A 21,627-nucleotide genomic window follows, 5' to 3' on the forward strand; every position below is an offset into this window, starting at 1 on the left:
ACTCATTTTCCAACGTTCTCTCAGCCAACTTTGTATACATTATTTACATATTTGTTAAATAAGCTACAAAAAGACATCAAATACAGTTTTCACTAAAAATAAAATTATCACAAACTTTCTGATATAATGTATACCATAATTATAATGTATAATAATTATGTAATATGTCTCCAGAGGTCTTGACCAAAACCTGCATTCGCTTGTCCATTTGAACAGTTCTTAGTACTATGTCTCTTACTTCTTTTACACATATATTGAGCACATAGGAACTAATGCCCAAATTATATTATATACATTAAATACACAAGTTATTAATTCATATTATCTAAGATATCTAATACCATTATATACAACACAATGCACATGTCAAACTGAAAGTCATTAAAATATCAGAGTTTTGGAAATGGAGGTACAGGCATGATACCGAGCATCAAAGTGTAATAAATAGCAAAAGTGACTTATTAGCTACCTCGAAGATTTTGAAGTATTCGTTAATTCAAGGCTGAAGATGGCCCCCAGGCCAAAACTAGTCAACAAGGTAACCTAGTTAATAAACACGTGAACGCATATACATATACTTTATATTCCGAAGTGATATAGTGTTAAAAGTTGTGTAATCAAGATGTATAATATAAAACATTAAAATGGCCTTACTTAGGCCTACACATTTTCTTACATGAAACTCATATTTCCTTCAAAATTAAGAAAAAGCACTGCAGGACTATAAAAAAGAATGATATTCACAAAAATAATTCATAACTGGAAGATTAACAATACCATATAATTTGATGCCGAGTATTCATGACAGTTAACACACTGCCATTAAAATAACTATGAAAGTTAATGATGTTAACTGAACCAGTCTCATAAACATTCTGATACTGTACAAAGAGAAATACGAGGAAACTTACGGATTTCTTTTAATTATGAGTTTGATGAGCCATGGTTAATATTAATAGAACACTTTTATTTGTAGTTTTCCCGGTTATAGAATTTAAATGCCTGGATTGAAATTACAGTTTAAAAAGTCCAACATGCATGCACAATCTGTCTTTGTCACATCGCTTACTAATTTGTGACATATTTACAATATTTTACAGACAATGCAAGAGTTTCTCAATATTATGTGATGTTTGCAGTATTACAATAAAACTTATTTCAAATAATAATTAAAGGTAACTCTTCACTTACGTGGTAATATCAGTAATACAACGCAATATGTAATTCGAAAATAAGTTATAAATAGTGTTGAGAATTATATGTACTAAAAATTCTAAAGAAATATGCGTGTAAATATGCACTTATAATGCACTAAAAGCTGAAGGAGCCGGCAAATTTACAATAGTAGAGGTTCCCACAAAAAAAAAAAAAAAAAAAACACTAGCCGTATAATGGGAAATATTCAAATTATTGGGCATGAAGAAAAGCAATTATTTTAATTTCTCAGTTATTACCTTATTGGCTACTGCTATAAATGTTCAACAGCCTTCTCGAAGAAGTGTTCAGAAAGAGAAAGCTCAATGACGAAATAACTATTGACGGGAAGAAACTCTCCAATATACAGTTTGCAGACGACATTGTACTCCTAGCCACGTCAGCCAAAAAACTAGAAGCAATAATAGTGGAGCACGGAAGTAGGACTACAATTAAACCCATAGAAAACAAAAGTTATGACTATACCAATCACAATAGGAAGCAGACAACTAGACTACATGACTGAATACATCTACCTCGGCCAACTGATGTCCTTTCACAACAGACGACAGAACGAGATTCAAAGAAGAATCGGAAACACATGGAAGAGATTTTGGAGCCTCAGTTTCATTTTGACAGACAAGACTTACAATTTAAAGTTAAGGAGCGGAGTCATGAACAGCTGCATCCTTCCAGTTCTCCTATACGGAGCACAGACATGGTCTGTAACAGAAAGAGAGCGGGACATGCTGAGAAAGTGTCAACGAAAAATGGAGAGGAAGATGCTGAACATCACACTCAGACACAGACTATGCAATGAAGACTAATGAGACAAACACATCTCAAAGACGTAGCAGAAACGGCCGACAAGCTGAAGAAGAAATGGGCAGGACACGTGATGCAACTCAATGAAAACAGGTGGACACACATCCTTACGACATGGGACCCAAGGATTGGCAAACGCAACCCTGGAAGACAGAAGACAAGGTGGGCAGACGAACTTAGATCAAGATTCGGCCATCTATGCTCAAGAACAATGAAAGACCGACAACAATATAAACTAATCACAAAGTGACTTGCAACCCAAGCAGTGACTAGTGAACAGTGGACCCTTCAGTGTTAACCCAGCCAGTATCCCAAACTATTACTTTACAAAAGTGACCCTCATTCCTGGAGTGGCTAACCAGGAACTGCTTGACAAGCCACCCTGCATAGTCAGGAGGCCCTTGCCCTTCACGGGATTTCGTGGCTAATTCTTACTTCTTAATTTAATTAAAACCAATTTGATACAGACAATTCATTTTCTTTACTTTTAGGACTATATGAAACTTGTGAAACAATAATCTTGTCCTATGTTTTTAAGATCCAATCTGTTTCTCCTGTCCATAAAAATAAACTTGCGCACAGAAAAATTTCTTTCTATATCACATGAAGTGAGGGAACAAAACTTATGAACTAGTAACACGATAGGATTAACGTCCACATCTCTATCATGTTCTATTTGCTATGTGCCTCATCTTTTTCAGACCACCATTTTTTGTTTTAGCTGACCATGCATTATCTCGACAAATTTTTTTTCAGAACTCCTTGATTTCACTTGCAGAATATGTACAGTAGTGGCAAAAAAACCGGACTGACTCTTGTAGCTGATTTCAGAGCCTTGTTCACTCCAGAGCACGATAGACTGGAAACTAAGACTTTAATGGTTCGAATCCTGCCTGGGAAGAAAACTTTTTTTGTTCCTTATTCAAATTTATCATATGATCACGCATGGCAGTAATGGGTTAATACATCACAACGCTCTGCATACATGGAACATGAAAACAAACACACAAACTTCAGTCACCCCTTGTGAAGTATATTGTACACTGATGTCTACCCAAAAATTGTACACACTTTAAAGCCTAAGTGCCAACTAACAAGATAAAATAAAAATTATGGTATTGCCTTCTGCTCAATTTTAGTAGTTTGCACGTATTCCTAAAGTCAAATCAAGGATTTACGAATAAATTCTTTTGAGAAAGTACATCATCAGCTAAAGTAAATAATTACTCCATGTTCTACTAAAGCCCAGAATTCTAACCATTTTCGCTACAAAAAATTAAAAATATGTATGAAATATACTCTTAATATCGAAATATGAACAAATGTCCAAAATATGCACATTTGCACATTATGTACGAACAATTATGCACCAATCATCTTAAATGAACATGAAACATCTGATACTATCTTCATTAAGATATGCAGCTCCAATACAAATATATGCATTTACATATATTTCTCATCACTAGTTATAAATTAAATACCATAATTATAACAGTTACATTAAAAATTTGAGATTATAGTAACTGTACATAAGATTATTCCAAAGTAATACTATTTTTTATGAATTTAAGTCCAACCAATTTCCTTAGAAATTATTTCCAGTTTTTCCTGAAATATAATTAGCATCATTAATGAAGTGAGATTTCCAGTGTTAAATATGAAAAATTTCGCTACTTCTATGCAAAAACATAAGGGTACCAGGTAAATAAAGATCACAGGTTTTTTTTTAAATTGATTTATTTTATGATGCTTTATCAACTGCGATGGTTATCTAGCGTGAGTAAAATGAAGATGATAATGCCAGCAAAACGAGCCCAGGGTTCAGCACCGAAAGTTACCCAATATTTGCTCTTAATGGGTCGAGAGAAAACCTACCAAAAAACCTCAACCAAAATTTGAATCTAGGCCTGCTTATGTCACAGTCAAATATGTTAACCGTTACTCCACAGTGTTGGACCAGGTCCTATTAATATGACAAATAATTATGAATATAATTTTAAAATTACTGGATATATTTTGACATTACTGATAATATCTGATATTGCCAAGTATCAACAATACAGAGGTATCATAGATATCGTGGGTCCATCACTAGATGTAAGAATAAGAATGTGTTTAAAAAAAGAAAGATATTTAAGTTTAATGAAGAAAAACGGCAGAACTGTGTCAGGAACTTTCAAAAGTTTTACATATACAGTACTACTAAACATTTCGTTAATGGCTTCCCTATAGAATTCCAATGTAAAAACTACATCTTAACAAAAACTCAGAATATATTTTATTTTGATAGCAGTGTGTTATATTTGTAGTAATGATATATTATCCATACTATACAAAACACGAAATATCAGAATTTTTGGATATTTTAACATACACTTTGAACCTGACACTCAAATGAATATTGAAGTTATTTCGAATTAGTTAAAAACGCAACTTTCGTAAAATGAGAATTAGCAAAACAAAATGTGGTTTGACTTATTTTACGGATATGAGTCTCACAAAATACTAGAAAAGATTCTAAACCATCAACAACTTTCAATAGCAAAAATGGCAGTTATTTATGTTCATGTCATAAACATTACCACAGTGGCAGAACTTACGTTTTAAGAGCTTTCTTATTACCGTAAAATGGGGTGAATAGGGACGAAGTTCTATTATTTTTTATTCCTTTGTGTCAAAGATTAAATATAATAATAAGTGTTTATTGTCATTGTTCCTGTGACATATTTATCGATTTTCAGATTTTTGCTCTATTAAATAGATACAGCAAATAATAAAATCTCCTATATGTAATTATATTTCTTTGTTTCGAAAATATAAGAATTCACAGTCTCCTATGAAGGCTGCCATAGGATGAATAAATGTGTTTTTTCTTCCTACTGAAAAATTTTATATTTTGCACATAGGAGTTATTGCAGGAACAACGACGTTATGTTTTCATTCATAATGCGTGAACAAATATACACTCTTATATTTTACTCTTTAACAGAAAGAAATAGAAAATAATAAAACTTCGTCCCTATTCATCCCATTTTACGGAATGTATTTTAAAGCCTATTTGGGTCATTCCATGAAAAAGGAGACATGGCCATCTGAAACTGAATTGTATCTATAGAAATTTTTGTTTTCATTATCATGTAGTATAACGATTGAAGTTATGTTGGCTACACTGTTTATTTCCTTCCTGTCAGTCTTTTGTTTACAGCAGTTATTCTTTTGGTGTCCTGTTTCGAGGAATGTTTATGAGCTCAAACTTCAGTCACTTTAAAGTAAGTATATAGTGATAAATGTTTATAATATGTTTAACTTTGTGGACCGGTTTGTTGAATATAACTTATTCTTGAATATACTAGAGCCTGTTTAAGGAATATCGTGTTTATAAGATATGTAATAGGGCATTTCTTAACCTCAGCAAAATGATGTAATGTGAGTTACCGAACAGATTTTCATTTTATTTACGTTGTATGCAACAATGTCAGAAAAGTGATAATTATTTGTTTCTTTATTGAGACTAAGACCGCTATAGTCACACGCGTGTTTCTGTTCTAAATTGTAATTTGTGCTCGTAGCAGAGATGATTTACTTTGTAATGTGAGTTACCAATTTAAGAGAAATTCCATAAAAAAGTAAAATGTATTTTATTTACACGATTTAAATATAGTAACATGTTATACTAGACATGAAAAGCTAAAATGAGCATGTATGTTATTTTCTGTGTTATATCAAACTGAATTTGATATTAATTATATTGTTACATGTACACTTTAATTTTTCAGATAAAATGCCATTAACTGCAGCTGAAAAGATGAGAAGGAGAAGACAGAAATTAAAAGACGAGAGAAAATATGAAGAATATAAGGAAAAGCACAGAGAGACAGTTAGGAAATGCAGAGAAATGAAGAAAAAACAAGAACAAAAGTTGAGTAAAGTAAAACAAAAGAAACTTACTGAAGAAAGAAAACGGTTGAATAGAGAAAGAGTTGCAAAACATAGATGACTTAAGAAGGAGTCTAGTACCAAGAATACACCTCTTCCAGGACCATCTGCTAATTCACCCCCATACAAAAACAAAAGAACGCTAGGAAAAGCTACAGCTTGTGTAAAACGTGTCCTTCCCAATTCACCAAGGAAAAAATCTGCAGTCATAAAGAACCTGCATGAAACTTATATTGAACCACTGCCACAATCAAAGAATTCAAGGAAGTCAACAAGTCTTAATCCTGAAACAGTAAAAGCTGTTACAGAATTTTACCTAAGGGATGACATTAGCCGCCAAGCTCCCGGGAGGAAAGATGTGATAACTGTGAGGGAAGCTTTTGGGAAAAATAAAGTGCAGATTAGGCATTTAATGTTTTCAATAAAAGAGGCACATGGAATTTTCTCCACTGAAAATGGAAAGATAATTGGAAAGAGTAAATTTGCTGAATTACGACCGAAGCATGTGCTCCTGAGTAATAAACTCCCTCATAATGTTTGCTTGTGCAAATATCATGAAAATTTCATCAATGCAATTAATGCACTTCATAAGATTGTACCACATTTTCCTGAATATAATAAGAATTTACCAAAAAGTTTTGTTTGTGAAAATCCAAAACAAGAATGCTGGAATGGTAACTGTCCCTCTTGCAAGGAATTAATGGCCACAAAAATCAGTGAAACATGTTCAGATTCTATTGGTGAAACTGATGTTAAGTGGTTTGTGTGGAAAGAGTGTGAAGGAAGATTATTGAAGGTTGAAGAAGAAGGAACCTTACAAGATTTGATAGATTATTTAGTTGCTATTGGACCCCAATTCCTGCAACACTGTCACATAAAAAGAGAACAGTCCGGGACATATCAACAACAAAGACTGGAAGTGGAATCAAATTATGATATATCACTACTTCATGTTGATTTCTCTGAAAATTATACCTGTATTTCGCAGGATGAAATCCAGAGTGCTCACTGGCAACAAAACCAAATAAGCCTCTTCACTGCAGCTTTGTGGAATTCTGAAAATTTGCATCCTTATGTCCTTGTGTCAGATAATCGCAACCATTCAAAAGATACAGTACTAGCATATATTGACAGACTTCTTGAAGAACTTCCATCTTCTTCTAAAATAATCCAAATCTGGTCTGATGGTCCAAGCTCTCAGTTTAAAAATAAGTATACTGCAATGGCTTTACAAGTTTTGGAAAGGAAACATAAAAGGAAGATAATGTGGAACTATTTTGAAACCTCACACGGAAAAGGTCCTGTTGATGGCATTGGCGGTTCTGTGAAGCGTCAGGTTTGGTTAAATGTTCTAAAGAGAAAATGTACTATTAACCGGGCCAATGACTTTGTGAACGCAATGGAAAGCACATCTCAAGTCAGAGGAATTTTGATGACAGAAGACGAACTGCTTCAGAGAAACAGAAGGTTAAATTATTAATTTATTTTAAAGAATGCTAAATCATTTCAAGGCATTGCTAAAGTGCACTGTTTAAAAGTTTGTGATGGTAAAACAGTAGGCTACAGCACAACAGCTGAATCAAGATAGAGACAGAACATAATATAAGTTGTATGTATGAAAAATTACAAAGTTTTTGTTTTTCTTTATTGTCAGTAGCTCATATATTAGATGAGATATTCATAGTTAAATATTGTCCTAAGTTAGACTTAACTATTTAGTGTAAAATATATTTAAAATGTTGAAAATATTTCACTAAGAATTGACATTATAAAACTTAATTTTTGAGTATGTAATGTGAGTTACCAGAGAGGTAATGTGAGTTACCTGAATTTTATTTTTTGGAATAACTGTTTAATGTGAAACAATGATTTTAATTAATGAATTTGTTAATTTGAAATGTCAGCTCTCCATGAGTAAGTAGAACATTGGAGATTTACAATTAATACAACAGAACTTCAGTTGTATTCAAGATGATGTAAAGGTTATGTCTCCAAAATGTAATGTGAGTTACTGAAAAGTTATTTTTTGTTTATGCACTACTTTTCAGTAATATTATTTTCTTTATTGCTACATATGATCAGTGCTAAAGGCAAATGTGACTGACAGAGAGAAAATTCGATTTGCAATAAATGTATGTATTTTCTTTCTCATTATAATATAAGTTCTACGTCAATCTGTAATGTGAGTTACCATGGAATGACCCATTTTAATTTCGTTTCCACCCCTCCCTTCATGACACGTCATCTACGAAGTCGTAATTTATATCTCTAGATTGTTTAACATTTTGTTTTATCTCTAGGCCCAAAAATGACTCACTAAAAGTAACTTTTATTTATATTAAAAAAATGAAAAATAGAATTTTCAATGGATATAAAAAAAACTTTAAATCTTCAACTAGGAAAAATCTCATTTTGTTAAAATACGGTATTGTTACAGGGATCTAGAGTTTCAATTCAGTGTTATATCTGCACGTTCTGTATTTAATTAATAATTACTCCATTATCTTTTACACAACAAAAATATTCATGTTTACAATATCCCATTATACAAAATTCAACTATAATTTTAACTCATAATATATCACATTTTATTGCTTTAGCAATATGAAATGCTACAGATTGTCTTTCTTTGAATTGAGAAGTACAGATATCTTCATCTTCTGTTATCCATCTTGCACACATGGGGATGCACAAGTAAGACTAATAACATTACTGTATAATTCATTTGTTTTTCAACATCGTCACTAAGAAATATTGACAAAATGCACATCAAAAGCAGTATATTATGTTACAAATCCATCTCACTTGACACTTGTACACTATACACACTGAAGTAATTCACTGATAAAATCGTAATTGAACACGCAGTGACGTTCATCATCTTTTAAACAATGATAAATTCATTTTAGCATATTCATTACATCGTATATTTACATAAATTCATGTACACAGTATTTCCACTTTTTGTTCTAGCTAAAAGAGAAAGAAACTTCAATGAATTACTGTATAGTTTAAATTTGTTCCACTAGAAATAATGCCAATAACGTTCACGGCATCAAAATTGGATAGCACCATACAAACATGGGTGTAATAAACAGCAGGACAGTACATGGGTATCTGTACATCCTTCATGCAGAAAAAAATTAACAAACCAAAACTACTCAAAACTGACACACTTTTCTTTTTTTTAGCAGAAAAGCATGAAAAAGTTTTCTCTCTCTTTCAAATTAAATTTTTATGGGGTTAAGTTGTAAGAACATATCTTTCTCTTTTATCTACCACCAGAATAAAAAAAAAATAATACATTAGCCTTTACTCAAGTATTTCTTTACAATAGTTCTGCTTTGAATATAACAAATATACAATGGCAATATCTCGTCTCGAGTCACAATAAAGAATATAGATGATTTCCTAGAAAAACGAGTATAAAGTAATGAGTAAATAAATCTCCACTGTTTTAAGCCAGATGAATAAATGGTTTTGTTTCTACAGGGGAAAAAATTATTTTCATGTGAAAATTATTTTTCCTCATCTTTCAAATATCGGATAAGTAATAACTAATTATAATTAGATAATTGTCTAAGCAATGATGCATTCCTAACTTACCAATTTACTGGCAATCACCTTCTAATAAAAGGTATTATTGTATGAAATTTCTGAACAGGGATGCACGTTTTGAATGTATCAAAACTTTTGCTTTTTATCCTAATTTTTAACACTCATCATCGATTGCAAATGAATAATTGCTACAGCATACAATTTAAGTTTGTATAGGTAAAACATCTCAAGTATAACAAAAGCCAACGTTTCTGGTGCGTGAAATAAGTAATGGGAACATTGAGAGCGAGTATCTTATCTTTGCCACAGTCTGTGGGCAAGAAAGCTGACAACTGTGTTTGGAAGATTGCTGATATCACTTCTGTTTAGGAGGTGATACCACTCTCAGCCGAAGTGGCAACAAATGCCACTGACAGGACAATGTACTCAAGGACACACCCCAGAAACGCAAAGTATGAGTGTCCTGCCTTTCATGCAGTCAGTGGACAATAATACTGACAACAGTGATTAGCAGATTGCTGAAGTGACGTGCTGCACTACCAACAAATGCTCACTGACTGGCTTTTTACTCAAGAACAGACACCTAAAAATGCTGGCACTGGCTTTAAACAGTAACATGATATGTCTGACGCTCTTACATTTCAATATAAGAAGGAAATTTAATACGAAATTAATGTAAAGAATAATACTCATAAATCAATGACAAGAAATCTACAATGGAAAATTTTGTTTTAGAATAAATATGCTTTCCACTTTAATGTTTGTGAGTCATTAAGGAGGACATAAATTGATGTAGGAATCCAATCCAGCTATGCAGCATGTAACCAAACATTCGGTAACTCTGTGAGACCTCTCTTAAAAAAAAAACCTCTTCGAAGTGTTGGAAAGCCACATTAAAATTACAGTATTTCCTATAAAGCTGCCTATATTATAAATTTTTAAAGAAACTTACGGGGGGAGAGATTCAATTAGATATGAACACCATACAATCACAACCTTTCTTCTAAAATATAGGTACATCATCAGTGGCAATTCTAAACATAAAATGTGAATAAATTAAAGTTTTAAAGTGAAGACATCTTATAACAAACCAAACTGCATCTATACAAAGAAGTAATCTGGGTCTTTTTACAATAACGTAGGCAAGAAATGACAATGTTCATTTCACATACCTGCCACTAACACACAATCATATCCAACATTATATGGCCTTTTGTATTTTAGAATGTCACAACAAAACTGAAGAGTTTATGAATTACATAGAAATATTCTTAGTATATATATTTATGAACACAGTTCATATTATTCCTCTAAACTTGTTAAGAGGGAAAAACAATGTTTACCTGAAGTCATGTTTTATTAATCACACAAGCTAGGTAGTATGTTAATTCTGTCATTTTAAGAAGTAATAAATGTGGTTTGTAAATATTTCTAAAATGTAATTACTAATTAGGCAGATATAAAAAAAATGTACAGAATAATATAATTGTGCATGTACAAAGTCAATGTATACTGAATTCCAGATAAGAAAAATATTGAGGTAAACAAATATTTGATGCAAAATGTATTATGCTGCTGTGATACGTAATTTGATTTGTCATCTAATTGCAGCGTGCGAACTCTCCACGTGCGTTTGGTACAGTCTATTAATATGGAAATTAGTTTTTGTTACTATGAAGACAGGCATTGAATTCTATAAAATAATGCATTTTTTTTCACCACACAAGAACGATGTGGAGGTAAATAAACATGATTACTATATGAAAATTATATTATGCAGTCGTCTTAATGCTCTTGCCTGTACAGTATCCACCATGCTACAGCGCAGACTCCCATCTCTACAGCGCCAAATATTTCTGTTTACTGTTCAATATAAGAATTCTTATAAGCTTAGACATGTACAGGAGAGATATCTTTATAGGGTTATGAAAGAGTGAGACAAGTCTCGACATTACGTGCAAAATGGTATAGGTTATGTTAGGTTGTGATGCAGGTTCTATTTTTATGAAATGCCATAGTATGGCCTAAAGAAAGAAGGAAGTTCTGAAGGATGTAAACTATGTACAGCTAGTAGCTACTCCTTTTGTCAAGTTCAAGTGACAGAAAGTCTCAAACGAAACTGTGAAGTACTGACCTCTCAGACTGCCAGAAAGGGATAAGAGTTCAAATTTAAGCTCCCAGTTCTGTTCCAACTTCCATCAAATGAGTTTCTATTTACATTTCTTTAAATATGAGGAATGAAGATAACATACTCCCACATGCATGTGACAAATGGACAGGGTTTTTTCTCCTTCTTGGACATCATGTCCGACTTACAAAAGACACTTTAAGCACTATCTAAGAAACAAACATGTTACCTAGGATCAGGGGCAGCTTTTGGGGTAGTGCCAGTGTGCCATGGCACCGTCAATGAAAGAAATAAAAATAATATCGTAAAAAGCAGTTGTAATAGTTTATTTCTACACATTTTATTCGTATTTCATCTGAACGAGCGCGCGCACAGATCGGGACGCACTCTTGCATTTCTCCGAATGTTGGAGCCACTTCAGTGTGGCACTGCTTACGTCCATATAACACTGTACAAAAGGCTACTGATTCTAGTTTATATACGTTTCTTATGGCAGACTTTGAGCCGAATTCAGTTTGACTCAGTAGTTAATATTCCGCCTGCTAGAGCATAGTAATGCAGAATTTTCGCTAGATGGCAGGGTTGTTGGAGACGTTAGGCAGGAACCATCAACCACAGACTTGAACGAAAACACAAGTTAAAGTTCCGTGCCAAATGTTAATGTAATGTTGCCATTTCAAAACTAAAGCACATAACTTGGATTTGAATGTGTAAAGTATTATCCATTTAACTATATTAAATGCAGAGATAGTCATGGTTCTTTTTAGAAAGATTAATATTTTTTCATATTATGTAAAACTGTTTATTAATGTTGTGTAATATTTGTTTTATTTTGTGGCAAATAAATATCGCTACACTGTTGCTATAGTATTGATGCTTCTGTTAACGATACATGAGATCTGTGCAGGACATGAACATGTGTTATTCAGGCCGCTGTCTTGGATTCATCGGCCTGTTAAATAAAGTGCAAACGTGTTCGTTTATCATCTATATCACTGTTTCTCTCGTGTGTTTTTGCCAGTAATTTTACTAGTTATAAAAGTTATTTTTATTTGACTAACAATACTGTGAAAGTTTTGCATTATCTCTATCTGTAAATTTCGTTATTAGTTTCGGAAATGTTATTGTAACTGTTACTAGATGCATTATTAACTGAATACCTGGTAAAATAGCTGGTTTAATTAATGTTTTATTTAACATAATGTAAACGTGAGCTGCGATTATCAATTTCACTAGGGTAATTTGCGTACAATCTTTTTTTCATTTTTGGCACCACCACCAGAATGCCTCACGGCCGCCACTGCCTAGGATTAATAGTAGCCTAATAATAACTGAATGGTCCAGGGGAATAACGATATAAGTCCATGTTTTGAAAAAAAAAAAAAAAAAAGAGCTAATGGTGCCATCTGTTAGAGGAGGTCAAGTGCTATCTTATAAATGTAATTTTAGTGAAGAAAAGTGATCAGAGTCCTGAATATGAGGGGTAGAAATTTAAATACAAATGGAAGAATGATCAAAGTCCTTGAATTGTAAGAATGATCAAAGTTCTTTAATTTTCGTGAGACAAAATAAGAACATGGTTTATTGACATGTTTGAAGGAACCTTATGTTACGTTGACCAAACTGTATTGGTGTTGAATTAAATTTTGTTACCATTATTGTCAGTGTTTAATTGAAAGACTGTTGTCTCTCGCTTGAATAATAATAATAATAATAATAATAATATTAAGTAAAGTTATCCATAAGGGAAAATGAAAATGGAAGTAATATGAATCCTGACAGCATCGAAATCAACTGCAGCAAGAAAAGAAGGAAGAGAGGGAGAGTTAGTGAAGCAACCAAGAAGATTCACACAAAGAGTCATACGAGGGTCATACTGAAAGTCATGAGCAATCCATTGTTATAAATCTTAATTTTTATTTTTTAGACAAACCAGGTACGTCATCTTAATTTACAGACTTTTCTGTCACTTTTCGACATAGTCTCCATTTCTTTGCACACATTTTCCTGCCGTTCTGTAAGTTTCAAAATTCTCTTGCTGTAGAAGTCCATTTCTTCTTCCTAAAGACACTGACGCACTGCTTTCCAGATGTCCTCCAGCATCTCGTAGCATTGACCTAGCAGCTGCTCCTTTACAGAACCGAAAAGATGGTAGTCAGAGGCCATGCGTTATCATGTTGCAGGATGATCTTCTTTCCAGGATGTTTCTCGTGCAATGCATGACGGAACTTCAAAACTGTCTGAACATAGTGGACAATATTTATGGTCTGTTCAGATACAAGAAATTCAACCAAAATGCATCCCAGAACTCATCAACTCTCGACCACTATGAGGCTCATCTTGGATGCTCGTGTTCCCATCTTCGAAATGTTTCACCCATCTTCTAACACTGCTGGCGGCCATGCACACATCTCCTGCTGAAGTCTGAGGTGAATTTCAGGAGCAGATTTTTCTTCTTTAACAAGGAATTTAATGACAGCATGCTGTCGAGATGAACCATCATTGTCGACTATTTTGCAAATATTGCTTGTGATCACATGATACAAGTTAATGATGCCACAATATGTCAATACATAGTGCAAAGTCTGTAGATTATTATCATATAATCGTTTTGTTACATTGTTGAAATTGAAATTATAGCAACTTTCAGTACGACCACTGTACAATAGGTTTAGTAAGTTACATTGTTTTGAAAATATAGAGGAACAGAGATTAAGGGTGTTTGAGAATAAGGTTCTTAGGAAAATATTTGGGGCTAAGAGGGATGAAGTTACAGGAGAATGGAGAAAGTTACACAACGCAGAGCTGCACGCATTGTATTCTTCACCTGACATAATTAGGAACATAAAATCCAGACGTTTGAGATGGGCAGGACATGTAGCACATATGGGCGAATCCAGAAATGCATATATAGTGTTAGTTGGGAGGCCGGAGGGAAAAAGACCTTTGGGGAGGCCGAGACGTAGGTGGGAAGATAATATTAAAATGGATTTGAGGGAGGTGGGTATGATGGTAGAGACTGGATTAATCTTGCTCAGGATAGGGACCAATCGCGGGATTATGTGAGGGCAGCAATGAACCTCCGAGTTCCTTAAAAGCCAGTTAGTAGTAGTAGTAGTAGTAGTAGTAGTAGTAGTAGTAGTAGTAGTAGTAGTAGTAGTAGTAGTAACCTTAGCAGAAAGAATGAACTTAATCGAACATTTCAATTTGATGGCTTCTAAAACTGACCAAGACAATCACTTATGTGGTTTAATAAGTATATTGCCAGTATCTAGACGTCGATCAAGAGTGGAGGAAATGGAAAGTAGACTGCGCGATCATTCATATGAATATAAAGTGCGACTGCAGAGAAAAGATCTGTCTGAAATCAAGGTATGTGTTAAGGCTTTGATTTCTTTGCATGGGATTAGCTATCGTCGTGTACAGACTTTAAAGAAATCTCTGGATAAAACTGGTAAGGTACCAGTCGACACACGTGGTAAACATCTTAACAGACCACATAGACTTTCGGAAGAAACTGTTAACAGTGTCATTGCCCACATAAGTTCTCTGAAAGCTAGAAAGTCATATTATAGCTTGCATGATACAAGCAAAGTTTATTTTATCAGAGGAAGTAACAATAAGTAAGTTGTACAAAATGTATAAGATGACGTATCCATCATATCCACTCAGCTACGAAAGTTATTGAAACATAATTTAATAATAAATTTAATATTGGATTTGGGTATCCTAGAAATGATACATGCAGTGAATGTGATATACATGTTGCTAAACTTGCATCTCTCCAGTCATCTATTTCCAAATTGACAGCAACTCAGAAGAAAGAAGTGAGTTAGAAAAGAAAATAAAGTCTATGGAAACAATAAATAGAGTGAATAAAATGAAAGCAGACATTCTATAGAACAAAACGCCAGGCTAAAATATCTGCTATGAAAACACCACATATAGATGCAATATGTTTTGATTTTCAGAAGAACCTACCAATACCCAATATAACAACAAACGTGTATTATAGGAGACAACTTTCCTTCCACTCACTGATAACATACATGTACTATCAACTCGGAAGTCTATATTTTACACTTACGACCAGACTATAGTTAAAAAGGGAGCTGATGTCATATCATTCCTACATCATTTCATTGAAACATTCATACCAGAAGCAGTAACAACACTTCATTTATTCTGTGACTCTTGCGGAGGGCAGAATAAAAACTATTCTGTTTTTCACTACCTACATAGGTTGATTCACGGAAAGAAGAGATTCGAGCAAATCATGGTAACATTTCCTGGGAGAGGTTACAGTTCTCTTGAATGTGACAAGAACATGGGTCTGATAAGGCAGAAGAGTCATGAGGAGATTCCAAATTAATGGAATGAAGTTATAAAATGTACAAGAAGTAAATCAACTCCTTTTACTGTTGTCAAGGTTCGACAACACTTCATGTATGATTGAACATTTTAGTTTAGAATTTCTTTCAGGAAGAAGTGCCCCTTGCAGACTCGTCCAGTGGCGATGGACAATGGGAGAGTTATGATGTTATTAATACAGTGTTCATAAAAGGTGGTTTGGGAGTGTTCCAGAAATACTATGAACCTCAATTGTATGAAAGTTTTATTTCAATTCCAAAGGCCAAATTTGAAGACCTGCAAGTACAGTAGAATTCCTCGTATCCAGCAACTGTGAGACAAAGTAAGTGCCGGATAATTGGAAATTACGTTTATAGGTTATGTAAAGACAGTAATTTTCATATATGTAGATATTTAAAAATAAAGTTTTTAAATATGTACAATATTTATTTTTAGTATACTGAATACGGTCATGTACATTCGTCAATTCATAATTTATTGTAATGCATAATAGCGTAAAAAATACTAAACGTTTTCGTGACCTTATGACAATTTTAAATAACAGCGACGTGAAGAGTAGTGTAGCCAATATCGCAACTGTGTAGATGAAGTAGCGCTCTATCTATCTTTAATGTCTTCTTGTTTATATAGTATACTGTATATACTATCACTTGAATGAAACTTTTACATATTGTGGGAACAGAGAACTTCACACTTTCCTATTTAGACTCATCCAACAACCCTTCAAATAGGCGAGTTTAAGTGGTAAATTTAAAGATATTGTCTCTGCGAATTGTTTGCAAGGCCCAAGTGACAGCTTACTGATCTTCAGGGACATAATGGGGTTTTGTGTCTATGTTTTCATGCATGAACAATGTAAAGAGTAAACAACATGCAGCATGTGCGATCCACGAAAACCACTCACATCTTCGACTCTTCCCTTTCGCATGAATGACTTTTTTTTTCTTTGGCCTAGCCAAAAGTGCTGTTGTTTTGGTATTGCCAGTTAATTGGGTGCCAGATATGAGGGATTTTACTGTACTATAAAAATTCTGCTGCGAAGCTGAGCAGGAGTACTACAATGCCTTACCACAATGTTCTGCAGTGGATGATGATGATGATGATGATGATGATGACGTATTTCTACCACCAAATTCAGATGTAAGATGAAAACTGAAAACTTTAACTTTTTTTCGCATCTATTTATGTCAAATCACTACAAACATTGACCATCTTTCCATATCAAAGAGTGTAGTTACAATATGTTCAATGGACATTCTTGTGAAAAACAGTACATAAGACTCAAACAGTTTCATAATATCATTTATATTGCCCCTAAGTGTATTTCTTAATCAATATTAAATTTCAATGTTTCTCAGTTACTATGTAAATGGGTTTTTAAAATTCAACATTGAATAACTTTTTTTGAAGAAAGTGTGACTTTGATCGTTATTTCCCTGGACCCTTCAATTGTGTTCTTCTTTGGAAAGCTGAATAATTTGTAAAGAATGAAATATATCACTTCTATGATGCGATAAAGTGATAAGAATCATAGAACAAATCGCTTATTAATTCAAAACAAGGTCAACAGGAAAAACAATAAATACAGCTCAGTCTGAGAGATCAGCTACCTGCATAAGTGTTATCACTGCTTACAAATCAAACATTAATATAAACATAATTTGTTGAGAAGTAAAGACTTATTTTATAGCAATCCTTTATTACAATTGCACGTAACTATGTATGCATTTTACTTTCAAAACTCTTAAAAATAGTGAGCACACCGCAATTAACATAACACACAAATGAACCGCATACAGTATTTTCCATTGAGATTATAATACATCACATTCATTTCACAGCATACTTCAATACACAGAGCAAACTTTTTACAATGATATTTGCTGTGCTAATTTAAACATCGCAAATCAAAATCTCATAGCAAAACAAAACCAAAAAGTTAATAAAATAATACACATTTCATTGTTCACTTATAATATTAACTTGTGACACACTTTCTTAAATAAATGGTAATGATTTCAAACCAATGGTATCACGTGGAGCCATTTTCGTCAGATATGAATAACCTAAAATGTATCCATGTAATACCACTGTTCAAAATATTAATTTTGCACTCATTTAACGTAATTTGTATGCTTACATAATTCCTAAGAACTAAAAAATGACCGATATATCGTGAGTTCGTTTGTTACAGCTGAACTATAACTACGATTTTCTAACATATCTGGAGAGAAGAGTAATTTTCTTATTATTCAGCATGGAGGAAAGAATGCAAAACAATAATTGTACTCCTGTGAAAATGTTAGAGCTGCTATTGGTTTAAGTTTCTTTAATAGGTTTGCTTTCTTAAGGAACAGATGTTTCATCTATTATCAAACATTAGGAGCAATGAAAGAGATACAATGCAATCTCGAAAATACACATGGTTACTAGTTTGTATTCCAAGTCACCAGAATTCAACTCTGAAAATTCTATGACATATGGGGGTCTGTTATTAAGTAATCGAAAAATTGAGAGACAGATCTTTTTAGTACTTGGCTTCTCCTTTTAATCTCATTCTCTTAACATTGTGATTATCTTTGTCATAATCACCACTACCAGCCCAAAAATCGTTGATTAAAAATCATTATTAAGAGAATTAATAAGAGTAAATAACTCATTTTTACCTGATTGCAAGGACAGGTTTGTAGAGGGCGGAGAGAGCCTAGCAGTCGCCCTAGAAACTTATATAAAAATCTGCCACGATTGAATCTATGTCCTTCCAACTACAATTACTTGCATTCCACTAACTGCCATAGTAATACCCAAGAAGGTTAACGAATAACATGAGATTATGTTCACTTAATGGTAGTTATAAAATTTTTAAATAAAAATATGTACTGGATATGAAAAGGTAAGCTCAATGTCTCAGACTCTTGTGTGGATAACATTAGTTTTATAAGTCTATGAGTACAAAAATGTGAAATGACGTCGACTTCTTCTGGCCATCTGAAAACAACAAACATTATTTGTTCGCTGAATTTTGCAGGTACTTAAATACCCACTAACAACGAAAGCTCCTCTTTTTTTTTCCAACTCAGATGAAACTCCTGAAGCAAATTAAAAGAATTTCTGCTTCTCTGATAAGTGTTACATCATATCACAATTCACCCTGGTTGTCATGAGGGCATGATAATTGTAAAATAAAAACATGCGAACTTGTATAGGACTGTATACAGAAAGTGAACGACTATATGTGACACCACCCACTCTGCTTCTAAAATTACCACTGTGTCAAGCATTGGTAGGGTTACGATAAAGAAAATAAATTAGGTGTTTACTTTTTAAATTTCTAGAATAGTACTACTGGAAGACAATGTAAACAATACATTCCTGTAACAATGACAATGGGGTTCCATGCACATACTGTTTGGTATTCTCTATCAAAAAATGGGAATAAATAGCATTGGTTCCATACACCAATAATGCACCACATGATAAGGTATTTATAAAAAGTTTGACTTGTAGGAATAGTTGCTCTCAAGAGGTACATTTGTCACAACATGAGCTTAAAAAATTTGTTCACCTGGCTGTTGGTTATGATCACAAGGCAGGAGTTTGATGTTTTACTGGAAAAACTGTGCATTTTATTACCGAAACAGGAAAAAGTCTATAATTCCTTCACACTGAATATAAAAGATAGGATAATCAAGAAATTGTAACATTAATGCACATCGGCTCAAGTAAAATGGAAGTGAGTATTATATACAGTGGCACCTTAACAACTTCAGTATTCCGTACTAACATGATGTGTAGTTCAGAATTTTCAGTTCAAGCCCTCACACGTTTAAGGGATTAATCTCAGTCCAAAGAAAATTCTCTTTCTAATGTGCAGGATCTTATTTGTTACATTTTATGTACATATACGCCTACAGAAATTGAAATATTTAACACAAATCCTCAGAGAAGGCTTACAAAAGGATTCTGCAAACCATAAAAATATGTTACAGATAAAAAAATTATATCATTTTAACCATTAAAGGACCAATAGGCAAGCATTGATCATATCTATATATGTGTACTCGTATCCACACCATATTACATTATCGAATCCTTTAAAGGCTAAAAATTAACAAATTATATAATATATATATAAAAAAGTCACAATAAAAATGTTATATATACACATTAAACAGATCTGAATTGAGAAATATCTAACAGATTAACCTGCGAGAAATACGAATACTGAATCACTCAGAAAAGTATAGGATAAAATACATTCAAAATGAGCAATATTTTATACAACATCTATACTCAGTGCTAGAAAATTAAAATGGTTGCATAAAAATAACAGTTTTCTAAAAGAAGTATAGACGTTAGTATTTCATTACATTGTGAAAGACATATTTAGAAAAAATTATACTCGTGATAATGCATACAAACAGAAATTTCTCTTCCGGTGAAATAAGGCAGAAGTGACATTTCAGTGAAGGAACATATTTATCCAGTAAAAAAAATTAATCACAGTGTGAAGAAATTCCAGACACGAAACTGTGTCACTAATATCATTTCTATTTTAATGAGTTTTCTCCAGTGCTATGCGTTGAAATCTTCTCACGATTCTGTATTTGATCTGACAAGTGGTACTTGAGGATATGTTGGAAAATCTGCAATCTCAATACGGTCCTGTGCTTTAAAGGATGGATAGAGACCTATCTGATTAGTACGAAGGTTCTTTCCTTTACTATAACCATCCCAATGGTTACCAGCGATACCCACTAAATCACCTGCTTCGAGATTCATTTCGTTCATGTCTCGGGCGTGATGTGGGAGAATGGCAACTTGTGTATGTGAGGACTGACCACCGTAGTAATATATGTCGTCCAGAGAGCGGAACTGTCTTGCTGCATCTGGATATAATGTCTGCATTATTTCATATGCCACTCGACACACCTGAAACAGCACCAGTCATGAAATTCATACACAGAATACTAACAGAGAAATATTTTTCTGTTTAACATGCAAACAATTAAGAAAATTTCATTAACAAGATAGTAATCTATGTGACCATATTACCTCTAAGAATGTTAAATTACAGCTCCCTTATGTTATGATCATGACCAGTCGGAAAAACAAATAACAGAATGATGCATGTAATTATTTAATCAGTTTCATTTTGTGCACCCGCTGAGATATCTCGAAGAAACAAGTTCTAGAAATGTAGTCCGAATGCATGCTCAGAAAATACTTTGTATACTATATAGTGGAAATGGAATTAAGTTAGTGGCTAGAAAAAGGGCACATAATTTTTCCACCCATTGGTTTAAATTATCTGTCATATTTTTCTCTATATTATTTGTAATTTCTGTTTCAATCAGGCAACTGTAGAGGTAAGGACAGCAGTTGAATGAATCACTGCACAGCTGATTTCTGCTGCAAAATGATGATAGGTATCTTCCAGGACTTATGAACTTATGAAATCAGTAAGAAGAAAATACAGACCCAGTTGCTTCAGAAGAACAAAAAGGAATTTCTAATACAGACAATGACATGTAAGTTTTAGACACTAACTTATTAATTGTAACTGCTTGCAAATGTTTCTAAAATTTGTATTCATTTTAAAATTCAATAAT

At 33.2% G+C, this 21,627-nt stretch overlaps 1 protein-coding gene across 2 annotated transcripts in view; it reads right to left on the reverse strand.

The window, feature by feature from the left end:
• Positions 1 to 10,678: 10,678 nt before the first annotated feature.
• Positions 10,679 to 21,627, reverse strand: part of FucT6 (alpha-(1,6)-fucosyltransferase 8) — a 43,709-nt gene continuing 32,760 nt past the window's right edge. For both annotated transcript variants that reach the window (XM_069823715.1, XM_069823716.1), the window contains exon 10: positions 10,679 to 20,947. In XM_069823715.1, the coding sequence (XP_069679816.1) occupies positions 20,609 to 20,947 (339 nt within the window). In that variant the 3' untranslated portion in view covers positions 10,679 to 20,608. The remainder of the gene's footprint in view (positions 20,948 to 21,627) is intronic.

Source organism: Periplaneta americana, chromosome 4 (genome assembly GCF_040183065.1).
Source record: "Periplaneta americana isolate PAMFEO1 chromosome 4, P.americana_PAMFEO1_priV1, whole genome shotgun sequence".
Classification (NCBI taxonomy): domain Eukaryota; kingdom Metazoa; phylum Arthropoda; class Insecta; order Blattodea; family Blattidae; genus Periplaneta; species Periplaneta americana.